Genomic DNA, 11,838 nt, shown 5'->3' with positions numbered 1-11,838 from the left:
AAAAAAAAAAAAAAAAAAAAGAATGTCAGATAAGTGGAACCCTTCAGTAAGTAACTTTGAGATTAGCTTCTTTTAATTCTTTAAGTGGTTTGTTCGACCATTTACATATTGAAGAACATCTGAGTTATTTACAGTTTGGAGTTTGGAGCTGTTGCAACTTAAGGTGCTAACCATCCTCTGCACTATGGGTTATCTGGTGAACACAAATTGTCATTTTCTAGGATAAATGTCCAGGAGTGTAACTGCTGGACCTTTGGTTATGGTTAGTTTTTTAAGGAACTTGGTTGTAGGTCAGTGACAGAGGGTTAATGAGTGTTAGTGTTTGAGTGCTTGAGTGTTTTTGTCTATATGTGTTCCTCTGAAATATCTCCTCCTGTGTTTGCCCGTGTTCTAATTTAATTGTTTTTATTTTTAGGTTTGGAAATTCTTTATATATTCTAGATGGTAGTCCTTTGTTGAAATTGTGATTTGTACATATTTTCTAGTGGCCTCTATCTTCAAAACAAAAGTTTTTAATTTTGATGAAGGACAGTTTGTCATTCTTTCTTTTTAGAGATTCTATTTATGGTGTTAAATCTAAGAACTCTTAGTAATTTTAGATCCTGAAAATTTTCTCTGTTTTGTTCTAAAAATTTTGTGGTTTTATATTTTACATTAAAGTCTATGTCCATTTTGATTTAAAATGGACGTGAGAGTTGGTTTACCTACCACCTCTCACGGATGTCCCAGTAATTGTTCCAGCACAATTCATTGAAAGACCCCGTTACCACCATTTAATTAACAACTTTGTCAAAACTAATTTTGGCATTTTTGTGTGGGTCTCTTCCTAGATTCTGTATTCTGTCCCATTGATCTGTGTGTCTGTCTGCCAGTAACACATGGTTCACAGTAGCTTAATATGTCTTAAATAGCCTGTGCTGATTCTTCTACTTTAGTCTTTTTCGGAAAAAAATTTTTCAGTTCTTCTAGTTTGTTTGCATTTCTGTATAAATGTTAGAATGGTGTTGCCCTAGTTACAAAAATAGTAGTGAGATTTTTATTGCAGTTGTGTTAAACTTTTATTTCAAACTGGCAGGAAAATTTTAATGTCTTTACTGTGTTGTCTTCCAATCCAGAGCATTCTCTGTTTCCATTTATTTACATTGTCTTTGGCTTTTTTCATGAATGTTGTATTATTTTGAGTGTACAGGTCCTGTACATGTTTTTGTTAGATTTATACTTTCTTGTTTTGAGTAATTGCAAATTATATTCCTAAAATTTTGCTGTCTATATGTATTCCAAGTATTATAATAGAATATATGTATGGTTTATAGCAGTCTGGATTGCTGGCTGCTTTGACAGTTTTCTTGGCTTTAGTGTTCAGAAGTTTGTTGATGAGGTGTCATGATGTGGATTCTTTTTTTTTTGGTACTGGGGATTGAACTCGGGTCCTTGCGCTTGCAAGGCTGGCCACCGAACCGCTGAGCTAAATCCCCGGCCCATGATGTGGATTCTTTAGGATTTGTCCTGTTTGAGGATTTGCTCAGGTTCATCTATCTGTAGATTTATTTTTCTTGCCAAATTTGGAGCTTTCAGCCTTTATTTCTTTGAGTACATTTCAGCATGGCTCTGTCTTGTATATCCAAGGTTTTGCAGATCTTTTGGTGTAGTCCTGCAGAGAGAGTCTGTTCATTCATCTTTTGGCTGTTTTCTTTCTGTCCAGATTGGGTTGTTTCTGTTTCGCCTTCCACTTCACTCGTTCGTTCTTCTTTCGGTTACGTTTTTGAGTCCATCTACTGAATGTTTCCCCCATCCATGTATTTATTGTATTTTTAAGTTATAATTTTTTCTTTTGGCTCCTTTTATTTGCATAAAGTTTTTCTTTGCTGAATCTCTTCTGTTTTCATTTATTTCAAACATGTTCATAATTTCTCTTGAAGCACGTATCATGACTGCTTTATTTTAGATAACTCTCAATATTTCTGTTATCTTGGTGTTGGATTCTCTTACTTAACTTTACTCTATTAGAATCTTTCTGGTTCTTGATGTGATGAGTGATTTTTAGTTGAAACTGGGCTTACATTATGTTAGGGGATTCTGGATCTTAAATTTTTTCTTTTAAGTTGACTTTTCCATGGCAAGGGAAGCAGGGCTACTGTCTACTGCCAGAAGACATAAACATTTATATTCTACTTAGCTTTCGTTGATACATCTGGGAGTAGGAGATGCATCACTCACTGTTGGGTGGAGGTGGTAGTTCTAATTTCCCACATAGACTCTACAGACGCTGCTTTGGTATGGCCTCATGATTGCCAGAAGATGGTGAAATTCTTCACTCTACTTGGCTTCCCCTAGTACCACCCCCCAGAAAGAAACTGGCAAAAAGTCATTACTGGTGGAGTGAAAGGTGCCTGGAGTCAAAGCTGAGGCTTCTCACATGGTCTTTGCTGGCAGGTAGCGATGGGGCCGTGTTTTTCTTTGGTGTGTTTAGGTGGATTTGAAGGGGTCTTACCTAAACTATTTTTTGTGTTTCTAGCCAGCTATCTGCTAGATGTTTCACTTTTGTTGTTGTCTTTGTGAGGTTATTTTGGTTTGTTTTTGTTTGGTCTGCATCCCTTGGTAGTTCCATATAAATGTTTTTTTTCGACTCCGTGTTTGGTATATATGAGATAAAAAGTAAATCCAGGAATCACCATAGTGTCATTCTTCAGCTCCAGAGGTATCTAGCCATTCTGTCCTCTCTACATGTTTCATGTTTCAGAGTCTTACATGTGTTTCACATGTAATGTGTAGGGTTTTTAGTTGTAGTTCACAAAAGCGATAGGGAAAAATATGTTTATGCCATTGGTCTTGAAACTTTGGTTTGTTTTTGTTCCTTACTTCTAAGGATACTGTATCATGTTTTTGTTTGTTTGTTTGTTTTTTTACTTTTGTACCGGGGATCGAACTTGGGACCTTGGGCTTACAAGGCAGGCAGCACAACCACTGAGCTAAATCCCTGGCCCAAATTGTTTGCATGTGTATATGTTTTTCAGTTTATTGGGTTTTATTTTCCTTTTTTAAATTATGTTTTAATTCCAGAGCTTTTTGTTGTTGTTGCTATTATCTTTACCCATAAACATTTTCTTTTCCCTAGCAGTGAAGAGTAATTGTAAATTAAAATAAATTCCAAAAAGCAAATAGACATCTGTGAAAATAAACCTTTGGGCCTCATTTGCACTTGATTAGAGAATAGTAAACAAATTTTTTAATATTGGGAATAGTTTTTAATTTACAAAGAAAGATCACAATTATAAGTAGCAGTCATTGATATGTACTTTTTTGAGTAGAAGGTAGTAAAAAGACAGCATCAGTGTAGGTTGGATTAATGGGCTGCTTATCTGGTATGTTTTTGATTGCTTCTCAAAACATGCTTAACAAAAGTTCCTGGTAATTTACACATAATGACTATTCATATGTCCCAAAAGTATGACTAAATGCAAATATAAAAGGACCATAGCTGGAGTAATGAACTGTACATACATGAAAAGATGATACTTTTATAATTTTTCTTCTTGCAAAGAAAGCAGCACATTTTTATAATTTGTAGACCCTTAAAACCAAAAAAGATACTAAAAGTCAAGTAACTTTGCTATTTCTCTCATCAATGTAATGCAGCTTCTTTTGATTACAAAGCTCCACTACTTCACAAGGTGGGGCATTTTACCTTCAGTAGCTGTAATGCCTACCAGCCTCTTCTATTCTGAATTGGCCTTTCCTGTTAGATCCAGTTCATTGGTTCTTATTCTGCTTTTGGGTCTACTCTTTGACAAGAGTATAGGAAGGGGGAAAATCTCATTTTTCTGAAGATTTTGATCATTACTAAATACCTTGTCCTTTCCATTTTTTTACTTTTCATGGCTAAGATCCTTCACGATTTTGTCTGCCTTGTTCAATCTGTATATCTAGTCTTTCTTAAGTGGAGTTGTGGCATTCACAATGCCACACACCACTTTCATAGCATGAGTAGGAACTTGGCTGCTTAAAATACTATACTGTGGCACTGTGCCTGCCTGGCAAGTGCAAGGTCATTAGTTTGATCCCCGGTACCACACAAAAAACAAAACAAAAGAAAACAAAAAACCAAAATACTGCGCGCTGTACTATTATTCCTCATTTATACATAACAGCAATCTTTCTGAGAGCCTTTGAGGCCTTGAAGGTTCTTCTAAGTTACTGTATTTGCATTCATTTTTGGCCAGAAATTGTTGTTGAATTTATGAATGGCTTGTGGCCCCAGGATTTTTTTCTTTCCTTAGTGAGTTAATTAAGCATTAATTTAAGCCTGCCTTATTTTGTTACTTAATGTAGTAGGTTTTTTTAAAATCTAAATACAAGACCACTCTTATCATTACAATGTTTTCTTGTTAGCTTTATGGCATTCTCAATTTTTATTTCTCTTTGATTCATTAGATTTGTCATCTTCCTCTCTGATCCCTCTCCCCCCTCTCCCTAAGTCTTCTACCTCCCACCCCTATCTAATTATGCTCACTTTTTTGTTTGTTTGTTTTGTTTTTGTTTTTTGAAACAGGATCGCTTTGTAGTCCAGGCTGGCCCTGAACTCACTATGTGGCCTAGGTTGGCCTGGAACTCACGACGATTCTCCTTCCTCAGCCTCCTGAGTGCTGGGGTTATAGGCACGCACCACCATGTCCAGCCAAATATTTGATGCCTTTTTTTTGTACCAGGAATTGAACTCAGGGCCTGCTTGCCAGACAGGTGCTGTGCTGCTGATCGGCATCCCATGCCCAATACTCACTTTTAATCATTATAACCATCTCCTGTTGTTGAAAGTGTTGGTGAGGTAGGGTCAGACGCAGAACACTGGTGGAACACTTCTGTAGTGAGTTACATGAATTCATTAAGCTGTTTTAGAGTATCTCAATCAAATATGGTATAAATTCTTTACATTTCAAATCAAAAACTGAAAAATAATATTTTCTGAAGTCTATGCCAATCATTACAGAAAGTTGGATGATTTTTAAATGTATTTTTTTGAAGTTTGAAATATTCTAGTATTTATCTTGGTTTCATGTACTCATTTAAAAAATATTCCAGGAAATCCACTTACCCAGGATATATTGAACCTCTCTCTGGAACCAGATGGAACAAGAAGGCTACTGAACTATTTGCTTGATAATTTGTCAGGTACTGCAAAAAGAAGTAAGTGGTCATTTGTTTAAACCTTTTTATTAGGAAGACATACAAGAATATTGCTTAATTTTATGTTCTCTATACTTACCTAGTTTCCACAGAACAGCCACCTCCAAGATCTTGGATTATGTTACAAGAACCAGATAGAACAAGGCCAACTGGTTGGTAACCTAATTTTTAAACTTACTTTTACTTGGTCTCAATTTTTTATTCTTATTTTTACTTGGACCACTTTTTACTTGGTCTCACCTCTTATTTTAACTCTCATTTATACTGTTCTTTACATGCTTTAGGTCAGTGGTGGTGAACCTCTGGCATGTGTGCTGCAGCAAGTTGTCATTGAAAGCTCCCAAAGGTTCACCATGGCTGCTTTAGATAATGGGCAACAAACATTAAGGCAGAATTCCTGTGGTTGATTATTAGGTTTGGGAGGTCTTCTGTCCTCTGTGTGTGCTGTACAGGACAGAGTATGCTATAAAGCATACTTTTGAGACCGATGCAGTTTTATGCTCCAGGAATCATTCATCACTGTCTGAAGGCAATTTTGATTATCCAAACTGGGAGGAATGCTATAGGCATCTAGTGGGTAGAGGCCGACAGTGCTGCTTAAGAGTCCCTCTGACAACTTACCCATCTAAAATGTCAGTGGAGCCACTGTTGAGAAACCCTGCTTTAAAGTCAGATTCATTTATAGATAAATACACCAAGATCTTCCTATAGTGGAAGTTTCCAAATCCTTATATGTTCCAAATGTGTTTAACCTAAGTTTTATGAAAATAGTTCAGAGCTCCCACAGCATGTAATAGGATTTGGTTTATGATATTTCTTTCTTTTTGCATGAATTGAAAATATGGGCATGACCTTTTTTTTTTTTTTAATTTGTTTTGTTTTGTTTTTGTTTTGTAGTACTGGGGATTAAACTCAGGATCTTGGGCTTGCTAGGCAGGCACAACGTCACTGAGCTACATCCCCGGCCCGATCTTGTTTTGTTATATTTTGCTTTATTGTGCTTCACAGATACTGTGTCATTTTGTTTTATAAATTGAAGGTTTGCAGCAGTGCCATGCTGAGTAAGTGTGCCATTTTTCTAATAGCACAGATAATGACTGACATATTTTAGCACTAAAGTATATCTTTAGTTATATGCCCCTTTTTAGTCCTGCTATTACACACTGAAGGTAATAGAATCTAAACATTAACATTTATATGTACTGGGAAGCCGAAAAATTCATGTGACTTGCTTTATTGAGATATTTACGTGACTGCATTGGGTGGAACTGCTCTTTCTTAGGTATGCCTGTAGTTGCTCTCTGTACGAATAATAGACATGTTTACTAAAAGACTACCTTTCAGCTTTCTACGTCTACTTTAAGTATCAGTGACCTGGTGGAAGTCGTAGAGAAATGAGGGATTGTGGTTTTGGAGGTTGAGGGGCTCAGGATCTTATAGTCCTTTAGCTTCCAGACTTTGCTTACCTCTGTAGCAGACAGCACATTATACTCTTCGTTTGTTCGTGTATCTCTTTTCATTACCTGTCTCTGTCTCCTCTCTCTGTGACGGGCATTGCAGCATTTTGTTGTTGTTCATTAAGTTTGTTGGTACATTTTAGGTATAGAATATGACGATATTCCTTGTTGGGAATTTCTACCTTTACATGGTGTATCTTAGGTCTTATTTTATCCCCATTTCCCTGCCCTCCCTTCAACTCCTCTACCCCTCCCTATTTACAAAGACTTTTTTCCATTTTTTCCTTTTTTCATATTTATTCCGTTCCTTTCTTTTCTTTCCCTAATCTGTAGCTTTTTAATAATATAGATCGAATAAAGACAAACAACATTTGAGTGAAACCTATTACTGAAATTGTCTTTTTTTATGCCATATGTGTGAATAAGTAAAGTTATCTTTTCTACAGCCTTGTTTTCTGTCATGTGCTATAATGTTCTTTGTGATAAATATGCGACCCGGCAGCTATATGGCTACTGTCCATCATGGGCACTAAATTGGGACTACAGGAAAAAGGCCATTATTCAAGAAATCTTGAGCTGCAATGCTGATATTATAAGTCTTCAGGTAAGTCACACAGAAGAGTGTTTAAATTGCAGGAATCTTCTAACATTGACAAAGCCAGAAGCAAATACGCTAGGATACATTACACTGGCACATTTGAAATTATTATTACTATTTAAAAATTTTTTTTTCTCGTTGAGTTTATCGGTACATTTTAGGTATACTGTACAGTTACATTCATCATTGGGATCTTGTACCTTTACATGACAGGTCTTGGTTCTCATTTTATCCCCGTACCCCAGCCCTCCCTTCATCCCCTCCTCCCACATTTGAAATTATAGTTTCAACATTTCTTAAAATACCAGCTTTTTTGTTTTTAGTGAATTCTAAGTGCTTTGCTGTGCAATAATACGCTACCAGATAAAGCAAGTGTGTTGAGCTGGATTTTAAGCATTTACAATAGCCGCTACATTTTCGCCTCCCTCCCTCCAGCAGCAGCTCTGCACACACTATTTTTGAGTTGGGTGGCAGAGTAACTAAAATTGTGGTATCACCTAGGTAATTGTACTTTACCACTTGTGTTAAAATAGTAATTAGGGCATGGTGGGGAAAGGATTGGAGCTCATTCATGTACGGTGACTTTGGCTTCTTAATCCATCTCTCAATAATTTTAAAATCTTGGAGGGCCAAGAATTTAGCTCAGGGGCACCACTGCCTGCCTCGCAAAACCCAAGGTCCTGAGTTCGATTCCTAGTGCCACAAAAAGAAGAAAAAAATCTTGGGCAAGTCACTTTCTTTCTCCTCATGAGTCTGAAATTATGATCTGTGAAGTTCCTTCTGCTTCTGTGATTTTTATTTCATCAGTCTAAGACATAGACGTTCCTATGAATGTGTGTCTTCCCCTTCATTACTCCTAAAAGGCAAAAGAATTGACCTTGGCAATAAGTGATAACCACCCGTGAAAGGACAACTATATGTTGTGATTGGTTTTAGGTAAATTGGATTGAACAGATGTTACATTCTTTCATCTGCAGCTCAGTCCTGTACTACTTGAAGCTTTCACATTACACATACAGAGTTAAGTGTAGGGCTGATTTTTGTCCCTTGCAGTAACTTTCTGTTTACAATTTTTTTTAGGAGGTTGAAACAGAGCAGTATTATAGTTTTTTTCTGGTAGAACTAAAAGAACGTGGCTATAATGGATTCTTTAGTCCAAAGTCTCGAGCTAGGACAATGTCAGAACAAGAAAGAAAACATGTGGATGGCTGTGCAATATTCTTCAGGACTGAAAAGTAAGCCTTTGCATTTTTAAAAAATGTAAAATGTTTTTAGTATTTGTGGGGTGAGGACCAAGGATGTGTAAGTTAATTGGCAAATACGAGAATGAAGCACTATTACTAAATCAGAAAAATAGTATCGGCTTAGGTATTTTTGTTTTTAATCATCAGAAATAAGTTCTGTAGACATGCTGAAAGTGCTGCTGTTTCTTCAGGTGTTTACTAGGACTTTAACTCCAATCGTTCCTTGAAAAACTACGTTTTTAACAGTCCCTCTAGGATGATAGAGGGATTCTTAAACCTATATTTTGGAAAATGATTATTTATAAATTATTGTTAGATGGAATATTCCAGCATGAAACCTAAAAAGATTATTGTATTACACTAATTTGTAGTTTATTACACTATTTCAAGATGTTATTTGTATCAGTAACAGATTCAAAACAACTTTGGATGTGAGAAGGTTGGTGCTGAGTGTGAGGGATTTTCCATAATGTGACTTAAGTGCCATCATATCTGTTAAGGAAGTTTGGGAAAACCATATTTCCCACAACGCTAATATCTTGATATTTCCAATTCTTTGTTTACATGTGTGTGTTTGTTTCTGTTTTAGATTTACTTTGGTTCAGAAACACACTGTTGAATTTAATCAGCTAGCAATGGCAAATTCAGAGGGGTCTGAAGCTATGCTGAACAGAGTCATGACAAAAGATAACATTGGAGTTGCAGTACTGCTAGAACTTCGAAAGGAATTGATTGAAATGTCATGTGAGTGGCCCTTTTACTTCCTGTAAAATTGATCCTCAAAATTTAATAATTCTGATTAGACATCTACAAAAAGAATGAAAAACAGACATCTCATTATTAATGATGGTCTTATCTAACACCTGAAGAAACTCAGTTAGAATTTGTTTTTCTAAAACATTATCTCTTTGTTTCACAAAGCTTGAGATAGGAAAGCATTGCTCGGAAAAGTATTACAAACCTCAAAAAGAGACAGAGCTAAAAAAAGATCTTTTTTGTTTGCTCTCAGGAATTTTTCACATAAAAGAAACACTGAAGTAAATATTAATTAAAATAACTATAATGGATAAAAACTTTATAATGTCTTGTCAGCAGTGATACTCTGTAACCTAACTTATCTTCCTGATCCACTTGTAATAATTTTGTTAAAGGTATGTAAAGGTCTTGAGTTTTGGAAAATAGTCTATTTATTTCAGACTCAGAGCATATTTAGAGTGGCTGTTGTTCCGAGAACTGAAGTTTGGAATACTTGGAATGGCGATTTTTAATGTGAAGGATGTTAGGGGTAGACAGTAGAACTTAATGTTTTCTTAAATATATCTAAGAAGAAGGGTTTAGATTTAATTTGGATCTGGACACATAAGCTAAGACTAAAAGTTTCAAGGAGACAGAACTTTTGAAAATCAAGCTTCTAAATAGAATGGTTTATGTGGACACAAGTGGTGGATTTTCCTGTGCTACAAGGGTTACCCAGACGTATAGATGTCTGTGTTGCATGTTTTAGTCAGTGAATAGATGGGGAATTATTAGGTAAATGTTGGGATCCTTTTATTTTCTGAGACTCTGTTATAATCAGCTTGCTTTCAGACTTGAGAATCTGTGGGCTGATGGGTGGGTTTTTGTCTGTTTGTTTTCTTCTTGTCTAATGTAGCTGGAAAGCCACATCTTGGAACAGAAAAACAACTTATTCTTGTGGCTAATGCTCATATGCATTGGGACCCTGAATACTCTGATGTGAAGTTGGTACAAACTATGATGTTCCTCTCAGAAGTGAAGAATATTATTGATAAAGCCTCTCGAAGCCTCAAATGTAGTGTATTGGATGAATTTGGAACTATTCCACTTGTGTTGTGTGCAGATCTTAATTCTTTGCCAGACTCTGGTAAGAAAAGAGTCCTATTTTCTATAGTATGAATATTTTTTGACTTAAAATGTTTTTGTAATGTATCATTCCTGATAATTCCAAATTTAGTCCACATGAAAATTCAGTTTGTACTCAGGAGCCAGTTTTAAAGTTTTTCATGTGAGGGCCAGGGATTTAGCTCAGAGGTTCCACCGCCTGTCTCGCAAGTGCAAAGACTGGAGTTTGATCTCCAGTACCCCCAAAAAAAAGAAAAAAAAAGTTTTTCATGTGTGAGATAGAGACATCATTTTGAAAAAGAGGTGGTATTATAGAAACCTAAGGAGAGAGGTCATTAATCATCTGTGATAAACAAATAAGTGATAGTGGCTGAGCATCCCTAATCCAAAATCTGAAATGCTCTAAAATCCAAAACTTTCTAGCACTGACATGATGCCACAGTGGAAAATTCCATACCATGAAACTTCTTTTCATGCATAAAGTTATTTAAAATTCTGTACAAAATCCCCTCCAGGCCTCATATATATAAGGTGTATATGAGATATTTATAAATGAATTTCATGTTAAAACTTGGGTCCCATCCCCAAGATCATTATGTATATGCAAATACTTCAAATCTGAGATCCAAAACAGGGAATACTCATCTTTTTAACTTGAAATAATTTGTGAGTGAACAATTATTATCCTAAATCATACAGTCCAGATTGCAAAAAGGTTACTAAGCGCTTCTTTAGGATCCTGGCATGTGGTAATATGAACTTGGTCAGAATTCGACTGATCCACTGGGCGTGATGGCACATGCCTATAATCCCAGCAGTAGGGAGGTTGAGGCAGGGGGATTGCTGTGAGTTTGAGACCAGCCTGGGCTACATAGTGAGTTCCAGTTCAGTCTCAACTACATAGTGAGACCCTGTCAAAAAACAAACAAAAAAAGAATTCGACTGATCCCATATTACATGATCTTTGTTTTTGTTTTTGTTTTTTGAGACAGGGTCTCACCGTATATATAGAGTTCCTAATGGCCTTATCAGGCTGTCTGGGGATTACTAATACTGAAAGGATTGATGAATTTCATATAATTTCTCTACATGCTTTCCATGCTCTAGATAGCTGCAAGGAGCAAGGAGAGAAAAGTACAGTATGTTAATAGCAAATACATGGGATAATATCCACTAATGCTGACTGAATGAAAATATATTTGCAGAGCCTATTTTATACTTAGGAAATTGGGAAAATATTGCCCAGGGATGGTAAAGTTGGCTTTGTAACTAACTGGTGAGATTCTCTTCCATAGTTTACAGCATTGCAGAAAGTAAAGTAGAAACCTGAATTTTTAAAAACAAGAAACTAGTAAATACCACTACTCTAGCTTAATTGTTTTATTTAGCCATTAGAAAAAGTTGGTTAATTAAGAAAACACATCACCTTTAAATGAATAAAGACTATGACTGTGTAATAGATTTGGACAAGTTCTGGCAAAATTATTTTAAAACATTT

General features: G+C 35.9%; 1 protein-coding gene across 3 annotated transcripts in view; it reads left to right on the top strand.

Moving 5' to 3' along the window:
• The window catches only part of Cnot6 (CCR4-NOT transcription complex subunit 6), a 43,085-nt gene that overhangs the window by 25,027 nt on the left and 6,220 nt on the right, over positions 1-11,838 (top strand). For 2 of the 3 annotated variants that reach the window (XM_010623727.3, XM_010623730.2), the window contains exons 5-10: positions 5,077-5,181; positions 5,265-5,333; positions 7,085-7,242; positions 8,317-8,471; positions 9,070-9,224; positions 10,132-10,362. In XM_010623727.3, the coding sequence (XP_010622029.1) occupies positions 5,077-5,181; positions 5,265-5,333; positions 7,085-7,242; positions 8,317-8,471; positions 9,070-9,224; positions 10,132-10,362 (873 nt within the window). The remainder of the gene's footprint in view (positions 1-5,076; positions 5,182-5,264; positions 5,334-7,084; positions 7,243-8,316; positions 8,472-9,069; positions 9,225-10,131; positions 10,363-11,838) is intronic. The other variant, XM_010623728.3, reaches the window with a different exon arrangement.

Source organism: Fukomys damarensis, unplaced genomic scaffold (genome assembly GCF_012274545.1).
Source record: "Fukomys damarensis isolate Sample0158 unplaced genomic scaffold, DMR_v1.0_HiC HiC_scaffold_9, whole genome shotgun sequence".
NCBI classification, from domain to species: Eukaryota; Metazoa; Chordata; class Mammalia; order Rodentia; family Bathyergidae; genus Fukomys; species Fukomys damarensis.
Note: the sequence above shows the minus strand (reverse complement) of the source record. Positions and strands in the feature narration are given on the sequence as shown.